General features: G+C 50.6%; 1 protein-coding gene and 1 pseudogene across 2 annotated transcripts in view; both read left to right on the plus strand.

Moving 5' to 3' along the window:
• ADAM12 (ADAM metallopeptidase domain 12) overlaps positions 1-21,424 on the plus strand; it is a 331,503-nt gene that overhangs the window by 221,003 nt on the left and 89,076 nt on the right. For both annotated transcript variants that reach the window (XR_009353215.1, XM_059172861.1), the window contains exons 5-6: positions 227-303; positions 18,602-18,788. Coding sequence is in view for 1 of the 2 variants with exons in the window: in XM_059172861.1 (XP_059028844.1) it covers positions 227-303; positions 18,602-18,788 (264 nt within the window). In the remaining variant the exon portion in view is untranslated. The remainder of the gene's footprint in view (positions 1-226; positions 304-18,601; positions 18,789-21,424) is intronic.
• Positions 5,244-6,008, plus strand: LOC131830558 (multiple C2 and transmembrane domain-containing protein 2-like; annotated as a pseudogene).

Raw genomic sequence — 21,424 nt, forward strand, 5'->3', positions numbered from 1 at the left:
GCTTCTTAACACCGCATTGATCATCTCTAAGTAAATCAGACCTTCCTGCCGGAGGTCCTGGCCAGGTCAAGCCAGACTTGGCATTAAATATTAAGACCGCCGGTTCAATATTTTATGCCAAGAGGGAATCCCGTAGGTGAAAGCAGGAGAAGCAGATCGGAGGCAGTTGGCTTATTGTGAGCAGGCAAGAAGCTACGTGACTGAACCGACTTTCTCCTCTTTATAGGGTCACTGCTACTACCACGGACACGTGCGAGGACACTCTGGTTCCACCGCCAGCTTCAGCACTTGCTCTGGCCTCAGGTAAGCGACCCTGACGGGGCCGGCTCCGGTCCCCAGCATGACTGCCACCTCCTTCTTCCCCCCATTCGCTCTCAAGGATCAACAGTAAATGGTGGGGCCTGAGCCTCCCCCCCCCCCCCCCCCCCCCCCCGGTGAGCCAGAGAAGCCCCTCCAGTCACCTCGAAGGAGCACAGCGTGCCCGGGATCTTAGCTTCTCTGCCCCAGCAGCCCTTTCTAGAAGGTTCTTAGGCCTGGTGGGTTGAGAGCCACGGATGGGGCTGAGCTTCTACATCCGAGGATTTTGTGACGATCTTTCGCTTATGTGGCTCTTGGGCTTAATAATCCTGGTGTTAAAAGGTAGGAGCTCGGGTCCTAGCGTTCAGGCTGTCGCTCGGGAGACACGCAGAGGCCTCCCCTGCCAGGAGGCGAAGCAAGCACCCAGCCGAGCCGAGCGAGGAGAGTGGAATCCGGGCGTGGGTCGCAGGGGCTTTCGCTACGCGGCTGCGCACGTGTCCGGAAACTGCTCCCTTCCGGGGCTGGACAAGCCAACCCGCGCGGCTCGCCCTGCCAGGTCTCACTCGTTGGCCACCAGCTGGCTCTCCTGTGCCCCCACGAGCCGCCTCAGCCTTTTTGCTGGATCCATTCGCCGGGTTTGTGAACCAGCCGCCTGCATCCCCCAGGCTCTGTGAGGAGAGGGACGAGGGCCTGGGAGGCGCGCCGGCTTGAGTGAGACCGGGCCGCCCTCTGGGACCCGGGGACGCCGCGTCTCTGAGAGTCCCACGCGGGACACTGTACACTCACGACACACGGCACCGCACACAGACACAGTGTGCCACACACGCTACCACACACACAGACATCACCCACGCTACAGCATGCACAGCACAAACACGCACCACACACACAATATACTCCATGTGACGTACCACACACAACACACAATGTACCACGCACCACACACACACTACAACATACACAGCACAAACACCACATACACAACAAACCACATACAACGTACAGAATATACCAGACGTGACACACACACAATGTACCATACGTGACATCTCACACACACACACACACACACATCTCACACACACACAACATCCATAGCCCAAATACCGCACACACACAATACACCAGAAGTGACATACCACACGCAGACACACACACGCACACACACACACACACACAGGTCAGTCAAGTCCTGCGAGTGTGAGGGGAGTGGCGGCCGCCCGGCCTCCTCAGCGTGTGAACGGCTGTGGACGAAGCCGGGCGCTCACCGAGCGCTGACGGGACACGGACTCGCAGATTCACGCTGACACGCGGCGGCCGTGGAACCCGCATCAGTTAATAAGGAATCCCGTGGGCCGCACCTCCTGGGCCGCCCGGGCTCTGCGGGTCACCCCCCAGGGGACCGCGGCCCGGAGCGCGGCTGCGGGAAGCCCCGGCCAGGGCCGGCGGCGGGCGGGCGCCGGCTGCGGGAGCCCCTCCCCGTGTGGGGCCGGCGCCCCCCAGACAAGGCTCTTCCGTCAGCCCCTCCTCGGCTGCTTCTCGCTCTCGTTCCCCTTCTGTGGGCTCCTCTGTCTGCACTTGCGCGTCCCGGGCGCAGAGCAGGGCCGTCCCTCAGCCGCGCGCCGCAGAGCCCGCTCCTCCCGCCGCACCGACGTCTCCGTCCGATCCGGTCCCCGCCCCCGGGGACGGGCCCCCTTCCCAGCTGCCGCGGCCCCGGTCGCCCGCACAATGTCCAGGCGTCAGGAGAGGAGGGGGACATCCCGCCTCGCTCGGCAATCTGCTTTTGTCTCGGGCGTTGTCTTGACATCCTTCCTCCGTGGCTCACGTGCGACTGGCTCGCTCCTCCGACGACGCGCCTGAGTTCGCCGCGTCCTGTCTCGTCCCCCCTCCATGGTGCCCCTTTAGGCGGTTTCCAGCCTCGCTCATTTACAGACTGCGCTGGCCGCGCGGGTCCTCAGGAGGTCTCAGGGGGTCCGTGGCTCGGTGCACAGGGCCCGGGGAGACGGGGGAGAAGAGCAGGTGCTGGGTGGACGCCCCAACCTTTCACCAGCAACAGTTCTGCCACCTCCTCCTTCCAAGTGCTGTCCCAGCGCCCGCGCTGGCCGCGGAGCTGAGAGTCTCTCTCCTCACATCCTCCCCAATCCCAGACATCTGGCTTATTGTCAGTGTTTACAGCTGGAATCCAGCAAAATGTACAAAAAGCTAACCTTCCCTGTTCACGCTCCTTCCACTCCTCTCAGGTGGAACATGGCAGCAGCGTGGGGGTTCCTCCAGCCTGCCTCCTCGTCCTGGGCACCAGGCCTGGGCAAGGCCCCATGCATGTGCGTTTCTCTATTTTTATAAAAATAGAGTCACGTCATACTCTTCACTCTACCCTGATTCTTCTGTCTCTGCAAGTCAAGAGACAGAGACTTAAATCTCTCTGTGGTTCCCTCCCTTGAGGGTGTACGTGTTTCTGCACACTGTTGCTCTCATGAAACATTTCGATATCCCATTTATAGGACACTATTTAACTTTGAAACATCTGCTAATCCGGTATGTGAGCAGAGTGATCTTGCTGCTGATGGATTTGATGCTCTCCTGTTGCTAAGGGTTCCTCCGGCAAACATTCCTTGAGCGCTTCCTCAGTGCGACACTGAAGGAGGCGGGGCGAGCTGTGCAGAGGTCTGCAGGAAGCACGTTCCTGGCAGAGGGAACAGCATGTGCTAAGCCCCTGACACAGGAAAATGCCCGGGGTTGGCAGAGCAGCAAGGTGACCAGTGTGGCTGGGGCAGAGCAGGCAGAGGAGGCAGAGGAAGCTGAGGTCAAGGAGAAGGAGAAGGGCCTTGGCCTCTCCCTTGTCTATGACAGGGTCACAGGAACTTTGCGCTGAGGGATGTCTCACTTGACATTGACAAGGTCACTCTGCCTGCTGGGCTGAAACTGGACAGTAGGGGGAGCAGGCAGAGGCGCAGAGCTCAACGAGACACCTTCCCAAGAATCCTGCCGGGTTACCGGAGCCTGGGTAGAGGGGGCACTTGCAGACAAGCAAGAATCCAGAAACTTCTTCAAGGGTTTAGAGATTTTGGTACCCCTGACATCTACATAAGCTTCTGACCATTGCCTTCTCCACCACAAGTGCTCTGTGTCTAAAACTCACTCCCCCAGGGTAGTGTGGGGCACAAATACACGAAGGGGCCAAGCTCCTGCCGCTGAGTGAGAGGTTACTGAGGAAGCCGTGGGAAAGCCCTTCAAGAGGCAGGGCCTCCCAGGCATGTGCGGGCCCAGCAGGCGTGCTGGGTGCTCGGTGGAGGAGGAGGGGGAGGAGGACATTGTTTGCAAGTGACGGTACACACAGAGAGGACATCAGCTCTCCGTGGACTGAGGTGCACGAGGGAGGGACTTGGAAAGAGTCTTTTGTCTTTTCAAAAGGCTGTCGGCTTACATCCTCAGAGACCAAGTAGAAGTATGAGGACCCCTCTTTCAAGTTCAGCAGAGTTCCTCTAAAATACCTCTGGTTGGCCCTGACTGGGTCATTGGTCCCTCCCTGAAACAATCGCAGTGGCCAGTGGTGGGTGTGATGCTCTGGTTTAAGTCCCTGGGTCAGGCTGGGGTGAACCCCACCCAACCCCAGGGATGGGAAGTGGGGAGAGTGAGTGCTCCAAGGAAAACCAGGGGTCTTTTTGCCAGAGAAAGGGCAAATGAGGGCCAAGACCGTAAGCAACAAACAGGCCTCTTCCAACAATGGCTTCTACACATCTGTGAAGAAGTTTTAGACCATCGAAACTGAGAACAGGCATTAAGGGAGGCATCGGGATTGGTTTGGTAAGTTTCAGGTGATTTTCATAGGCATTTCAAGCTCTTGGTAGATAAAGAGAAAGGGGTCTCTCCAAGGTATTCCATTTACAAACCAGTGACTTTAGTTAATTAGTTTTTAAAAATGAAGAGGAAGGGGGCACCTGGGTGGCTCCGTCAGTTAAGCATCTGACTCTTGGTTTTGGCTCAGGTCATAATCCCAGGGTGGTGGGATCAAGCCCCACGTCAGGCTCTGAGCCCAGCTGCCGTCTGCTTCAGATTCTCTCTCCCTCTTCCTCTGCCCCTCCAGGTTGTGCTCTCCCTTTCTCTCATACGAATAAATAAATCTTTAAAAAAATAGAAAATGAAGAACAATTGGATAGCGTATTCCCGGAGTAATATTCGAATAGGATAAACCTGCCTTCTGTGCTTGGCCATGTCCCTCGGTCATAACACCCACCCTTCCACCAGGGCTGTCCACAAAAGGCGCAGGTACCTGTCCTCCCACACGGAGAAGCCAGCCTCTCTGTCCGGTTTGAGGAGCATCTGCTTCTCAGCCTCTACCTCTCATCTCCAGCACCTGGAAAACGTTCCGTCCAGGGTACATCACACAGACCATAATCGGGCAAAGGAAAGCTGTGAAGTTACTCGTAGCTGGGGTTTCAGGAAAAGTCAGAAGAGCACGTGCTGCATGTCGTCTGGTGTCCACCATCAAGATGGGTGGGGACGATGATGGGAGATCCCAAGGAGGGTGGCGCTCCTGAGAATTCGGACGTACCAGCTCTTTGTGCTGTTGTGACAAAAGCAGCAAACTGTGCATCCATGGAGAAATTCTGGAGTTAAGGAGTCAACCTCGTGACCTTGCAAGCAGAGAATCAGAACAGAGAAAAAGCTCTGCTGAACCAACTACCCACCGGAAGAAGAATCGATTGAGCCTGGAGATAAAGGGGAGAGTCAGCCCTCATGGCACCAGCCTAGCAGATTTAGGCATTAAAAATTCTGTTCAGCCGCCGGCGGAGCCCCCGGCCACTGCGCGACCGCGCTTGGGGGGGCGGTCGCTCCAAGGTGACGCGCGGCCGCCTCCGCCCCCTGGAGGCGGGGCTGGCGGGCGGGGGTCTAGGAAGTCGGACGGCGCGAGACGTGCCCCCGCCCCCGGCGCGTCCCGGCCGTTTCTGCGCATGCGAGCGGCGGCGGCGGTTCCCGGCAGGAGCCGCTACGGTTGTTTCCCACACAGAGGAGCTCTCTCATGGAGTGACTCCCTGGGTCTTCGTGCAGCCATGGAGGATAAACCGTCTGCCTGGGGCTCTCTGAAACAGCGGACCAGGCCTTTGTTACTCAACCTGAGCAAGAGGAGGGTGAAAACCCGAACAAGCCCCTAGGCCTACGGGCCAGGCGTTCCCTGGACCGCCACCTCAGCCTCTCTGTCTGACCTCTTGGAGGCTGAGGCCTTGGCCCCAGAGGGCAGGCCTTAACTCTGGGCCCCAGTCGTCGTACACCTCGGTGCCCAGCAGCCTGTCAACGGCGGGGATCTTGCCCAAGAGCAGCAGTAGCTGCTTGAAACAGTCTGAGGAGGAATTGGACTGGAGGCAGGAAGAAGCCGGCTACCTCCGTGTGGTGGAAACGGACCCCGAGGAGGCCTATGCCTCTCCCGCCGAGGACAGGAGGCCTTCCAGCAATGGCATCCTGGATCTGCTGCAGAAGACGCCGGCTGGAGACGAGGCCCTGGAAGAGCCAGAGAAGCTGTGCGAAGTGGCGATCTGAATGCTTCTCTGACATCCCAACAATGTGAAGAACAATCTATGTTTGGGGAAGCCAGTGATGGCTTGAGTAACCTGCCCAGTCCTTTTGCCTACCTCCTCACCATCCACCTGAAGGAAGGCCGGAACCTGGTCATCCGGGACCGCTGTGGGCAAAGTGAGAGGGCAACTGTGTCCTAGAAGCTGGCTGGCCTCCCCATCCCCCAATGCAACTGCCGTGCGCTGGTTGTCAGGCAACTGTTTACCTTAGAGGTAGAGCGTCCCCAAGGTTCTGAGCCTTCAGTTGAGACCCAGAGAACACTGGCCTTTGGAGGCAGAGCTAGGGAGCTCTCCACAGCCGTGGATGGCCTCCTGCCTGCCATAGATCCATTTCCACTTGGTCCTAGACCACCTGTGCGGTCCTCCGCTGGTGATTTCTGAAAGCTGGAGACACGTTTCAGGTCTCTGTGGATTTCCCTGGGAGATCCTGGTATAAACTGTGATACTGGTTTTACCAGTGAAGAAACAACACATTTTAGAGAAGTGTGAAGGTGTCAGGCAAAAGGTGTTTCGCCCACGCTGAAGTCTGTGGAAAAGGCAGTGAGAATATGGAACCGCTGACACAAGCTGATGATGCCCGAGGTCTGCCCGGGGCGGAGGCCAGTCTTCCCAACTTAAAATCCTCGTGCTTATCAGCAATAAATACAGACCACTGTAGGCTGTCTCTTCAGAATACTGTTGACTTTCTGAAAAAGTTACTGAAGGGCCAGCCTCCTCAATCGTCTCAAGAGACTGGTGACAGACCCATCTTCAAAGCCTCAGAAGAGAAGGGAGAAGACTTTTGGGAGAAAACCCTGGGTGATCTGAATGAAAACCCTCCTGATCTCCAGAGTCCAGAACGGCTCGCCCAAGAAACTGCGAGATGGAAGCAGAGACTCCAAGAAATGCAGCAGGAAAAAGAAAGGCTTGAACAGTCAAACGCAGGATTCCAACAGGCCCTGAACGAGAAAGTCAGCCAGTTAGTACCGGTGGGTGAAAACTTGCTGAAGACCTTCCCCGGGCCCACTTACCTTGGAGATCATTTGGGTCATGTCAACTGTGAGGTTGAGGAAAAGAGGGAAACAGAAAATGATGATGGCCCCATCCACGGGTCAGAGGGTGATCTGAAGGGTGTCACTGATGATGCTGATTCCAACGTGTCCCTTCAAAGTGCTGAAGCGAAAAAGCAGGAACTAGCCAGACAATTGCAGGAAGGAAAGCAAATGAATGAGGAGCTTATGGGACAAATAACAGATCTTCAAGCCAAGGAGGCCTCTTTGCAGCGTGAAAATTCACAGCTTGAAGAGGAGATTCAGCAGCTGAAACAGAAGCTTCGAACTCTGCCTATATTATATCAAGAATGCATCAGCCCCATTGAGAGAAAATGGTCTGAGGCAGAAGAGCAGTGCGCAGACATTAAGTGGAATCTTTCCTGCACACGTAGAAACATCAAGGCCATGTCTCAGACTCGAGACTTCTACAAGGAGATCGCTGAAGACACCAGGAGACAATTGGAGGAAAATGCCATACACTATCAAAAGGGGATCCTCTTCCATGCAAAGAGAGCTCAGGAAAGCTGGATGGCAGCTGTGCTGACCGAGAGAAGCCTCAAGGAGCTAAAGAAAGAAAGTGATTACAACAGGCAAATGTTGGCCAAAGCAGAGTCCAACTTCCAGCTTTTCCCAAGTGGCCCTTTTACTCCTGCTCCTCCACCAGCTGCCCACAGAGGCCCAGTAGTGTCAGAGAACCCCTGGATCATCAGCACCTCCAGGAAGGAGAAGAGCCAGGACTTGAGGGCCCAGGCAGCTGGGCCACACCACCAGAGGCCCCTGCGGATTTGACTGAGCTCACCACAGGCCAGTCCTGAACTCCCACAACCACAGCATAACATCTGCATGTGTTTTCTGTCTTTAAAGTTATTTTGACTTATCTCTTTTTAGTTTAGGTATTATTTAGATAGTTAGATAGTTATTTAATTGATAGTACAATTGCTTTTATTCAAGTAGATTTAGCATTATAGTTTTCAGATAGTATTTTTCCATTAAAGTGTCATTTCCTATAATTCTTACAGATGTATTATTTTCACCAGACCCTCTAGAACTAGAAAATATTAAGTTAAAGATTTAAGTTAAAGATCTCCAGTTACTTTAACAATTATCAAAATTTGGCATGGATACAAACATTTAAAATAATCAACTTTTTTTTAAGAACGTTTTTCTATGGCATGAACATTTTTGTGTGCTGTTTTCATACACATAAGCTTGTATTAGACATCTGCACAAGTAAATTAATATGTATCTGAATAAATTTTGATTTGAAAAACTGGGGAAAAGAAAACCCTAAAACAACAATTTCCTATTCCAACTTCATAAAATTTTGATTATCTTAGCAGAGTTTAAAGTTACAATTTTTTCTCCCTTTGTTAACTTTTTAAAACTCTTTTCCTTTTGTTTAAGATATTGTTTGCTAAATGTTTAGACAGTTCTCAATTTTATGTAGCGAAAATAAAAGTTTTTCAGAGATGGCAAGCAAAAAGACCTCCCCCATGCGGTTTACAAGGCACTTTTAGTCAGTTTGGCGGTAACAGAGAGTAATAGAACCGTAAAGAAAGCTGCCAATTTTTAAAACAATTTTAAAGAGAGAAAGAAATGATGTTCACACAGTTTGTATAATATGCAAAATATACCTAGCTCGTATATACACAAAAGGAGAATTGCCCAATATATCAGATAGATGCTCTGTTCCTGGGAGCTGTGGAAGCAGAAAGCAAGGCAAAAAGCAGAGGGAGACTCCCAGATGCTAACAACAGGGGGAGCTGTTCCCACTCTTGGGCCTGCCTGGAGGGAGGAGGGGGAAATTGGTGCCATCAGGGCCCAGGGCAGGCAGATTTAGTTCCAGGCCACCACAATAATGCAAATGTCACCATAAAGCACATAATTCATTAATTAATATTTTTTATGGAAATCATTTTTTTTCACGTTTCCCAGTGCATATAAAAGGTGTTTATCCCACGACACTGCAGTCTTGTGAGTGTGCAATAGCATTATCTCTAAACAAATAAAAATTAAGCCTTGTTTAAAAAAAAAAAAAATTCTGTTCAGTATGGTGTGATCCAAAAGCATACTCAGATCTAGGAATGTGTGGGGGAAACCCAAATGTCCTAGGGGACACATTCATTAGAGCCCATCAGATTACAGCTTTGCAGAGAAAGAGCCGGGAAGGAACGTCCTGCACAGCTTCAGAAAGACTGGTTCACACGTGGGCAGCTAGGAAAAACTCGGTCCTGGAAGAGACAAGAGAGGAAGGAAGCAAGCAAGTCTGCCTTCTTCATTTGAAGCTTGAGGTAGAGAAAATAAGGAGAAAGAAAAGCATAAAGATCCCAGCAGGATTAAAGAGGGAACAGCTCTTTACTAGAGGGGGTGATGGAGTGCAACGTGGAAAAAATGAGTGCAGCCGTGGAGTCTGTTCTTACTTTGAGAGGACTCCAGGTCAAAGGCAAAGTTCAGGTGTAAGTTAATTTTCTGCTATTTCACACGTCTCTCCAGAATGCTCAGTCCTCATTAGCCTATGTGTCCCCAAAACGCTCAGTCCTCGTCACATGGTTCCAGTGCAAAGACGCATGGTTCTCCTTTGACATTCTGGACTCTCATTTGCTCTCCCTGCTTCGTGCCTCACGTCCCCTACCCGTAAGCCCTTAACCCACACCATCCCCGCGGGCATCACAGACTCCCCCACACAGCACTGCACAGGGACCCAGCTGGGGACAGAAGTCTGCTCCCTCCCTAGAGGTGCCACCCTGCTGTGTTCGTGTTCTGTCATAAGACAGACGTCTGGTCCCACTTCTGGGATTAGCCACGTGTTCTCCCATCCCCGGCAGGCTCAGTGGTTAAAAGGAGGTGGAATTTCTGAAGGAACCTCTGGTGGTTTAACAGACTGAAGCCAACGTTCCCTCCATAGTTGAGACACTGGTATCTCGAGTTGTAAACTAGGACGGGTTGTAATACTGATTTCACTCTTAAATGGGGTTGAAGCTGCTTGAGCACAAAGCGTGCACGCACTCGCACTCACACCTCATGCCTGCACTTCCGTCCTCACGTGCAGGCACACTTACACTGTCGTTCACCATCGTCCCGTGGCTGGCACACTCGCACTTGTGGACTTACACACACATACTAACACTCTCTCAGATGCATGTACACACATGTGCACACACACGTGTCCCCTGGGGTAGTGGTGACACACGGTGGGGGCCAGACCTTCTTCCTCATCATCCTTACGGTTTCTGCTTCCCTGAGGGTGGGGCGGTGTTACTACCACCATGGTGAGAGCTCCTGACGGAGGCTCCTCCATCGGCAGCCTGGTCCCCACACCATGCGACGCTGTTCCAAGGCACAGCTTCTGTCTCAAGAAAGAGGCCTCTCCCGCATTTATGCGCCTCTGCGTGTTCTCCTGTGATGCTCACCAGAGCCACGGGAAGGCACAGCTCTACCTTGAGGAAGCCCCCCTACCCCAATTCCACTGTTTTCTAGCTGTTTCCAGAGCATTCCTCATGCATCTCCTCGTCTTTGTCCCTGCTGTCCTTCTGCCTGGGACATGCTTCTCTCTCTGCCTTCCATTTGGCTTTAAAAGCTTCAACAAATCAAATGATGTGTCCTGCATGAAGGCCCGTCCCTGCCTCCCAAAGATTCTCCCCATGCAGATCAACCCTGCCTCGTCTGCACCGTCACAGGCAGCCCTTTCCTGCCACGGAGCAGGTGATTTATAAACATCTCTTCACACCCCTGCGTTAAGGCTCCTCGCTCTGTTCGTATACCTTGTTGTAAGGACCTTCACGATGGGGAACATTTCTGATACATTGCTTGTAGTGCCTGGAGCTCTCAGCACTCGCCTTCGATGTGAGAGACAGCACAAAATGTTTTCAGAAATTCAGTTGCATATAAATATTCAGATGTAAGTCTCTTTGTTACCCCAGTGAGGACATATATTATTATGTTCCTTTAAACTGTATAATAAAGTTTGCTGCACCAAATTTTATATGATGAAATCAAATATCGCACAGAATGTAGGAATGAATACACTTGTCCCATACTACTGAAAAATAGTCAATTTATTTTTCAAAAGAATTAACCAGCGTTATGGTCCATGGAGTCAGAAATAACCATTATAATGAAAATAATCATTTGCAATTTAAGGGAAAGGCAACCATTGTAAAAGAAAAAAAAAAGTTCTGCTTTTATACTGTATTATTATTTTATTATTTACAATTTAACAGACAAGTTGAATTGACCCATTTGAAAAACTCACCCAGAAATCTCCGCTGATAAAGTAAGAGGAGGAAGGAACCTAGGAGGAAGAGCAGACAGAGGGAGCAAGGCAGGCTGGAAACTGAGCCACGGGCCTCCCGCAGGCCCCCACGTCCAGCGCCATGGCTCACCGCCTTCCTGGCCCCTCACGCCTTCACTCCAGATCCCTCACCTGGATGGGTGTGGTTTTTTATCAGATCTCACAGCTCAACCTAAATGGCCTGCCGCCAAGTGGCCTAACGGGCCAGAAAGTCAGGCGCACAGAGCTGACCTTGCATTCCCTTTCCTGTCTGCCAGACCGTGAGTTCCAGGCAGGCGGGGCACTGGGCTCAGCCTAAAACCTGGAAAGTTATAGGTGCTCAGGCAACCTCAGTGGAGAAAACATGCTCTCCCCAAGTCATTAAGTGGTCAGTGACAATCTTTGCCAGTCTGAATTTTTTTTAAGTAATTCATTTATTTGAGAGAGAGAGAGAATGGGGAAGGAGCCGAGGGACAGAGACAAGTAGACTCAGTGCTGAGGGCAGAGCCAGATGTGGGGCTCGATCCCACAATCTTGAGATCATGACCTGAGCCGAAGTCAAGAGTCAGAAGCTTCACCGACGGGCACCCAGGCATTCCTTGGCCAGTCCAAATTTTTAAAACATCTCTAAGGTCATATTAAGGAAGAAATGGGCTAGAGAGGAGGTAAAGTCAATTCGGCCTTGAGCTCTGCACTGAGACCCTCTGCTCCCTCAGCTTCTAGGCTAGGACCTGGCCTCCGCTACCTGCCCTCAGCCCTCTGGCCACACCTGCCACCTCTGGCCCTGCTGCTTGTCCTGGCCTCCTCCGAAGGAGGAGGAGACGTGCGTTCGTGGTCCTGTGGGAACATTGGTGGAAACCAGTGCTGGGATCACAACTGATCTGTCTACTGGTCTGCCCTGGTGTCCATCCTGAAGGTCGCCCAAGGTCAAGTGTCAGCGATCCCTGCCCCACTCTGCCTCAAATGCCAAAGCGTCCAAATCCGAACTCCTCAGTCCCCAGATGGGCTCTCCTCCTACCGCTTTTCCACGGAAGGTCCAGCCCATCTCTGGATCCAAAGCTTGGCCCCTGGTGACCTTTGATGACCCCGCTGGTGCTCCCGCAGACCCTGCAGACTTCCGCGTTGCCCCCGCCCCCGACCAACCCTTGCTCCGAGACTGTTTAGCTGCCTCGCACCCGTCCGTGCTTCCTGCCTCCTCCCTTCCCTTCACAGCCATCTTGCACATTCCAGAAGGTCGTGTTTCAGAAACACTGCCTGATCATAACAGAAGTCCTGCCCTCACCCCTGCACGCGGAGCCACAGGGCTTCCTGCAGCCTGCGATCAGAGCCTCTTGCTCCCTCACACCCGTGTGCCACCGTTCCCACTCACACGTGTGTGCAACCGCTCGCGGGCCGGCTTCTCGCGTCCCGATCCCCCGCCGGTCGGTCATGCCAGTCCTGGTGCCGGGCCGGGAAAACCACTGCGAATGAGGAAGCAGCCAGAAGCCATGTGGGCACCGTGTCGCGAGAGCTGCGACGTGGGCGTGCGCAGAACCGGAGACCCGCGGAAGGGACCGGGATGCCGGGCCGTCCTGAAGGTCGGCTGAGCGGAAGCTTGCATCGGCCTGGAAGGTCGATCCTGCCAGGGGGCTGCGGCAGGAACGGTGCGAGGCCGTTGGGTGGGAGCCCGGAGGAACAGAACATGGCCCTAGCCTGGAAGCAGCTGCATCCCACAGGCCAGAGGGCCGGGCACCCCCGGTTCCACGGAAGGAGCCTGCGGATCCGTAGAGACCCCCCCGGGTCGGGGAAGGGAAAGGCCGAGGAAGGAGCGGACAGCAAGGGCAGAGCATGGGCTGCGGGAGTTGGAAGTGTGAGCAAGAGGCACCTTAAGTCCGCATGGAGGGTGTGGAGCCTGCAGTGAGGCCGCAGGGCAGCCAAGGCCAAAGCCAAGGTGAAGGGTGGAGACAGAGGAGGAAGCCCAAATGCTGTGCCCACCTTCCTTCCACGGCCCCCACCGGCCATTCGCCCACACCCTCGTGTGCGTGGGGTGTTTGCGCACTCTGCACTTTCTCCTCGGCTCCTGCTCCTTCAAGGCCGCTCACATGGACCTTCGTGCTCCCCACCATCCAGGTCCCCATCCTCCAAAACTCCCCGCAGGGCCCCCCATTTTGCATGGGTGGTGGGTGATGCTCCTTCAGTCAGCACCGAGCTGACCGTCCAGCCCGTGGGCAGACTTTGCATTCAGAACTCAGCCGTGCCCTCCTCAGAGGGAGTCCTTGGTGCGGAGGAGAGAGGGCCCACCCTAGCGTGGCCGTGGAGGAGGGAATGGCTCGGGGGCCAGGTCCACAGCTGGGCCGTCCTGGCTGTGCTGCTGACCAGCTGGGTGTCTGTGTGAGAGTCCTAGAGCCACCAGAAGAAGTCACCACATGCTTGGGGGCCAAGAGCCACAGAAATGTATAGTCCCCTTTCTCGAGGCCGGGAGTCTGAGGTCAAGGAGTCCTCAGCATTGGACTGAGGCTTCTCCCCATGCCTGACTCCTGACTCCTAGTGGCTACTGGCCACCGCCGGCCTGCCCTGGCTGGTCACCCCGTCACAGGTTTCTGCTGCCACCTTCACGTGGCCTCCCCACTATGTCTCTGTCTTCTCCTTTTTCTCGAAGGGGGCACATTTTATTGAATTTAGGGCCCACTGTCAGCCCAGGAGAAGCTCATCTTGAGATCTTAACAAGACCCCATCTGCAAAGACTGTTTCCAAGGGTCCCATTCACAGGGTCAAGGGCTGGGAGTCAAACATATTCTTTTGGGCAACACGATTTCACCCACCACAGTGACCTCGGGCTCTTAGCCTTGGTATCCTCTTAGTAAAAGGGGCTTATGATACCTGCTCTGAAAGGATTGTTGTAATTATTAGAGAAAACAGAGGATTCAGAAGCCGGGCTCATGGGGCAGGAGAGCCCATGGAGTGACAGATAGCGGGGACATGGTTTTTGAAGAGGTGATGAAAATGTTCTAGAGTCAGTGGTGATGTTGGCACATCTCATCGAATGTATTAAAAGTCACTGAATTGCCTGCTTTAACAGTGAACTTAATGGTATTTGAATCATCTCTCGATCAACTGTTCTTTTTAAAAAGGAGCCTGGCTCAGCGGGCGGTTATTATATTATTATATAATATATATATATATATATATATTGGTTATATATTATTATAACCAAGCTGCTGTTATTATTATTAGTAGTATTGATGTGCCAGTCCCAACTACTATTAGAATCTTTTATAATAGTCTAACATTTTACCTCTCTTGTCATATGCCTCCCAGACCCTGGTATGAATTACATTTGAAATGAGAACCGTGGTGAGATGTCTTTGTGGTTCTACCAGAGCCCGCCCAGGGCTTCCCACGTAGTAGGGGACAATGCAAATTTGTCTTGATCGTCCATGAGTCGTACCCATGGAAATTACTTGCTGGCAGTGAGCCCTCCAGTGCCTGCGTGTTCACTACTAACCGCCGCCATCGCTGTAGCCAGCGTACGTGCGGTGGGAGATTATGTTTACCCCTGGGCTCCCCCAGGAAAGAGCTGAAATTAGATTTCATGCCAACCACATTTCCAACTGATGATTGGCAGCCTGGTATTGAGACCAAAAGTCTTTTTTTTTTTTTTTTTTTTTTTTGTAAGAAAATTCAATTAGCAATTGAACATGGAGCTAGTCCGGGTAATTCATATATTCTAATCGTTACCTTATTATAGGTAGTCAAAATCCATGCCTCTCTCCAGCTTGCCTTGGGGTAGCAAGAAAAATTGTAATAAGGACAGCCACATTAAGCCATGTTATTGCCTGATGCACTGTTGCTTTGGAGATTAAAAACTGAATTTTGAGAAAAACAAAAACTTATCTCGAGGAAATACAGGCCTCCTGAGTTTTCACTTTGAAGGCTCACAAAGTCAATTTAAAATTTTAATAGATTCCCCTCAGTTTCTATTGAAGGAAAAATGATAGGATTTTACAATGTAAAGGAAGGCTACCTGTTTCCTCTGACTTTTTTCTCCCCCGTTGTGCTCCTCCTTGTACAGACCCCTCTCAGAAGAGCGCTAGGGGGAGACCGGAGCGCTGGATGGCTGAAAGGTGCAGGGCTGGGGCACACAGGTCCCAGCTCTTGCCTCCAGCCTCCCACCAGCCTTGGACAGTGGGGACAATCCCCAGAGCTGCAACCGTGTGCAGATCCACTGGGTGATTAGTGCAAGGGGCACAGCCCGGGCAGAGCACCATCGGAGTGGCCCTCGTCACTCCCAACCCCCGTTTTCTCTTCTTCCACCATGAACTACCCCCAGTCCACTGCCTGCCATGCTGGCCGGTCCCGTACCCTCCAGCATCCTCCCAATCCTCCCAACTTCTCCTAATGTCCCCCTAGAGAAGGTACCTGGGGTCTTCATTTTTCTGCCCCACTCTGGCAAGGGGAAAGAACCCCAACTTCAAAGTCTGCTGGGTTTAAATTCCATACTCTGAGATACTTCCAAATCTAAGTTTACAGCTAAATATCTTTGACATTCCACTTAAATTACACTCGCTTATCTAGCTTGGGGCCAGCAAGGGCTGTGAGAACATCAAAATTTTACATCTCAGCAACCCTGAATCCTTGAATTTTGTGTCCACTGTTGTTTCCAGCAATCTCTAGGGCTAAATGATTAATTATACCCACGACAGTCCAAAGCAATTATTTAATTAAGTTGTCCTACAGGCTGCCAATTGTTCTGAGCGAAGGGAGAGCCTTCACCCCAGTTTCTCAACATCTGGCCTTTGGATGACTTGAAAGATAAAAGGAGATATGAGAACATTTTTATGACTAAGTAACAATTTCTAAAAATTTTCCATTAAGTAGAAAAACTTTTTCAGTAATTTGTTTCTCATGATTACAACTTAGTGACATGTTTTACTGTGAGCGTCCAGCCTACTTAACGCTAACGCAAAAGAGAAAACGTTGCGGTATCAAATGAAATGTTGGTATCATCTTTGTTTTAGGACAGGAAGGTCGATTTTTTAGCAAATCCATATATTCCTTTCAAGTGTGTCTGTCTTCCACATTCCCTTGGCCTATCATTTTTAAGTACTCTTTCTTAATTGAGACTATTTAAAATGAACTTTAACAAACAAAAATCCCCTGTTACCCATTCCAAACTGAGAAATCTAAGTCTTATTTCACAAAGAACTTTTTAAGACGAGAGATACAAGCCACCCCAACAGAGTTGATGGCCAAAGTCATGTCCATGTGATCTGCTAGAGACACACAAAGACATGAGTTGGGGCACAGGCATCCCGGGCAAGATCTTTCTCTTTGCCTTTGTCTATAACTTCATTACATAGGACTGATAGAGCAAACCAGCTGAATAACAATGAACTGAGTAGAGAGGATTTGCTCACCATTTGTATTCCAAATACACACTTGACTCCTTTAAACCTCTTCCTTCCATACTATTTGAGTATTGAAATCCCATCATTCTATTAAAATTTAAGAGCAACTAAATAAAATGGGCCTTCAAGAAACATAGGACGGTGCTTGCTTCCACAGCACACAGGCTAAACTTGGAACGATAGGCATAACATGAGTGAATGACTGAAATAAGCAATAATGAATGACAAGGGAACATTTCACAAGGTCCCTGTTTTGGAAAAAGGCTGAAATTTTCTGAAGAAAACTGATGGAGAAACCAACTTTTTCAGCTATGTCTTAAGGACAAGGGCAGGCTCAAGTCCTTGGGTTGATGCAATATAAATTATTTATTAGAGCTGCTGCCCTAAACCTGGAGCCCCTGAACCTCATCCATAGTTCCCAGTCTTCAGACATTATCTGCAAAATATTGCAATATACACACATGTGTATTTTTCAAGGGAGAGTGTAAAAGGGTTCATGTCTCAAAAAAGGTTAAGGTTTACTATGTTAGACATGTCTGCTTACAGTGCAATAAGTCTCACTCGAAAATGTGAGGCATTTCTCTAGTGGAGAGATGGTGGTTGCCTAAAGAATGGAAGTCCCTAGAAGCTTCTGTTATTATGTGGGAAGTCTTAAAACTGCCAGTTTACTATTACTCAAATTGCCATTTCTCCAAAGAAAATCCATCTTTCAATATCAAAAAGAGCCTTTTAAGTTAAAATACTTTACTGTCTCACTCTGGAAAAGAGAGAGACAAAAACCATCAAGTAGGCCAATGTTCCCCATCACTTGAAGGAGGCTGACACCTCTGGGTTAGCTCTGCTCGTTTCTGGGAAGCAGACACTGCCTAGGTCAGACAAGCACTGTGGTCCATGGCCTGATACCACTGTCTGTCTCTACAAGGTGGAATGTTCAGCACATTTGTCTATTTTTTTAAAAGAACTTAAACTTTTATACCCAAATCTAAAAGTTACTTCAAAGGTTTTTTATTCTCATTCCCAGAAGTGGATTTATCATACTACTGCTCCGTTTCACGTCAGGGAGTCATGAATGGCTCGTCTGTGGGCAGACGTGTTATCAAAACACAAGATCTTCCTGAAATTGTCACGAGTTTGGTATTTGGAATAACATGTTAACAGCAGCCTCATCCATGGATGTGCCCTTTTTAATGACAAAGAGGACTTAAACTCCCATTTAAACACTGATTTATGGCCTCCACAGGCTAAAAGTTTTAACTGGATGACAGAGCAGCCCTGAGAAATAGGTATTACAGTCCCATTTTCCAGGTAAGGAAACCAAGCTTCAAAGAGGTCAAGGTCACGGACCTAGAGCTTACCCCCAGACTGCCAGACTCTGAAGGCTGCCTCGCCAACCTCGGGGCTGGGACATCTCCCAGTAGTCGTGGTTCCTATGTGGAGTGATCCAACTTTAACACAGAGCAGAGGGCAGAGCTCAGCCTTCCAGAAGCAGTTCTAATGCTTCGTGCGCCTACACAGCTTCCTTTATTCATGGCTCCCATAAATAAGTGTAGGTTTATACTCAACCTCCTATCAGAATCCTTTCAAATATTTAGGAAGCGTAGTTGATCGGGCTGAATAATTCACATGCAAGGATTTTCCTTTAAAGAAAAAGATTTCCCTTCCCATCTGCTAACTCAGATAGAGTTACTTTCTAAGCAGATGAAACATCTCTCAACTCTTTTCCCCAGAAATATATCTTTGAGAAGAAAAAAATTATAAATCAAAATTAAAAAAAAAAAAAAAAAACACATAGAGGCTAAACACAGTCAACTCTTTACAGTAAAATACTTGAAACAAAACATTTCCCAGACTTGTTTTCAAAACATTTGCAAGATGAATCCATGCAAACATGTGGCTCAGAAATGTCCTTCCCAATTAAAAACCTGAGAATATAAATAAATTGGCTTTTCTCCTTGTATTTCTTCTCTCATTAAGAACAGAGCCTTGGCCATAAACAAGAAACTACGCTTAAAATTATATATTTTTTTCTTATTTCTTCTTCAACAGGGGACTTATTACATTTGAAAATAGTACCTATATCTTGGAACCAATGGAAAGTGAAACAAACAAATACAAGCTCTTCCCGGTGGAGAAGCTGAAGGGCACGTGGGGGTCCTGCGGGTCACATCACAGCACGTCTGCGCTCCCTGCAGGGAACTGGCTCCCACCACCCTCCCGGACGTGGCCAAGAAGGGTAGGGGGGAATCAGGGTCATGCTTCCGGGGAGTGGGGGCTCTAGCTAGGGGGCTCCAGGGCAAAGACAGCTGGAGAAGTTTCGTTGTCTGCATGTTGTGTGGGGGGATCTGGAGTGGGCGATATCTTGTGCGCACAGCATCCATCACTGTTACCGAAACCTCCATCACTGTTTTTGCAAATGGCTGCCTCAGACTCCTCAGACTGTGCTGCGTAAAGTCTGGCTCAGAGGCCGACAAAATTACCACACACTGTGGTCAGTGAGAAGCTACTGTGGAATAGATCCAGGGTTGCACCACTGCACCCACAATGATAAACAAGACAAGAATGCAGCTCCCCTTCCTCAGCAGGAGAAAGACAATGTGGAGCCTTCTATATTAGCAAGTCCGTTGTACAGCTGGGGTCTTTGTTATGATTTGCATAACATCCCCAGTCTTTGCCTGCGTGCCCCTGCAGAGGTGAATGGAATCTTGGCCACACGGTGTGGCTAAGGAGGGTTGCTTACTGTCCCTGCTGCCCGTGCCTGTCCTTCCTTCCTTCCTGAGACTGTCCAAACACTCCCGTGTTTTCTGGCCACCTGCTCCTGGCTCTGCTCATCAAACTTCTCTCCTTCTGCCACAGAATGGGGAAGAGTCGTTGCCTGGTGAAGCCCGGGCCACAGATCTTCCTGCCTGCTAAGCAGACAGAAACACAGGGGCTCTGGTACTCTCTGGTACATTATCAGGAAACCTCCACCCCAAATGGCTGCCTGACCTTTTTATGTCCAGTATTACTTGGGTGCCACAGGCCACAGCAGAACACTCTTGTTTTTTGTTTTTTTTGTTTTTTTTTTTTAAAGATTTTACTTATTTGAGAAAAAGTGAGTGAAAGAGCTTAGAGCACACGCGTGAGCGGGGAGGAAGGGCAAGGGATGAGGGAGAGGCAGGCTCCCCACTGAGCAGGGAGCCTATGTGAGGCTCCAATCCCGGGATCTGGGACTATGACCTGAGCAGAAGGCTGAGCCCACTGAGCCACCCAGGCGCCCCAGCCGTAGAACACTCTAAAAAAGGAGTGAGGGTAGCCACATTTGGCTGGGGGCCCTGACTTGGAATGAGTGCAACCAGATAGGAAATTCTGAACAATTTCCTGATTTTCGTCTCTGGCTTTCCTGTTCCTCTGTTGACAAGGCATCAGGATTTCATAGATACGATGTCAACTGTGCTAACACTGGGTGGTCTAGAGACATGTTCTTCAAGGTTCCACTTAAAAGACAGCACATTTCCTCTTTCCTGACTTAACACTCAGTACGGCGTACAGATTATTCCTCTTTGTTCATTCCTCATCATTTTTATTCCGCGTTCAAACAGGAAACATGATCCTAAATGTTTTCTTCTCATTTGTAAAACTTCCCTCGCACCTGTGAATTGTGTTTCCCTAACCTTCAATTCCGTTTCGTTGTTTCTCCCTGTCCCGGTGATCTGCCTGTGTGACCCTGCTGTCCTCTATTTCCTACTTTGCTCACAAGGTTTCCGACGGCGGGTGCGCGCTGCCCCCGTGCCCTTCACACGGGGGGGGGGGGGACCCGTCTGGGACGGTGACCCACCTTGACACAGATACTCAGGAGTGGAGACCCAGGGATCAGAGCTTGAACCCCCCCCACACACACACACGTGAACAGAGCTCGAGAGAGTTTCGTCCTGCCTTTCTCCCCCCTCCCACCCATTTTAGAGCGACAGATTGAAGACTTGGAATCACAGAGACCCACCTCCACGGTCCCAGGTCATGTTTATTTTACTCTTCAAACACTCTTGCCTTCATCCCAGACCTCAGAGAAGAGGTGATTAAGCTGTAGGTTTTCCAGTCATAAACAAGGAGGACATTCGCATTTTGTTTTCAAGGCGCTTGTCTTGGATCACCTTGTTGAATGTACGGGGCCCACATTGTGAGATTTATAACTTGACAGTTTAAGTGACACCCGAATACGTTTACCGTTTCACGCAGAAGTACAAGGCTCCGTGTCTGCTTGCCAGCCGTATTTTAGTTCCTTAACGAAGCCTCTGGCTGTCTGGGACGGTGGCTGGCACCGTAATTTCCAGTCCCGACTCAGAGAAGAGAGCACAAAGCCTGAATAACAATGTTGTTTTGTTAATAACGCACATTGGGGTGCAAATGAACCTTTAAATTGAAAAGGCAAGGCAACAGCTCTGTCCTCAACGTTTTTCTCTAAAACTCCTTGTGATTGTTTCAGTGGAAGAGGAAAATATGACACAAAGTACATCTACACAACGAAAACGATATGAAACGTGATTCTTAAATAAGGGGACTCCTTGGGGATTGGAATGGGAGACCACATGCTTTGGGACAGCGACTCCAGTGAGCGTAAGGAGGCCACGCACCTGCCTCACTCCCACCCCCTGATTTTACACTCAAAAAAAAAAAAAAAAATCAATGTAACTGCTGCGGCTGCTGCGGGCTCCTCCTGTTCCTGCGATGCAGCAGCCGTGCCCGCCTTCCGCCCGCATCTTCTGCCCCCGCGGAATGTTCACCAGGGCGAAGCCTGGTTTGCAGGCTGAGGTTTTTCTGCAGATATTTGCGTTTCCTTTCACAGAGCAGCAGGAATAAATCAGCGCTCGGGGTTTGCACCGGCAGTAATACAGG

This window comes from Mustela lutreola, chromosome 4 (assembly GCF_030435805.1).
Source record: "Mustela lutreola isolate mMusLut2 chromosome 4, mMusLut2.pri, whole genome shotgun sequence".
Classification (NCBI taxonomy): domain Eukaryota; kingdom Metazoa; phylum Chordata; class Mammalia; order Carnivora; family Mustelidae; genus Mustela; species Mustela lutreola.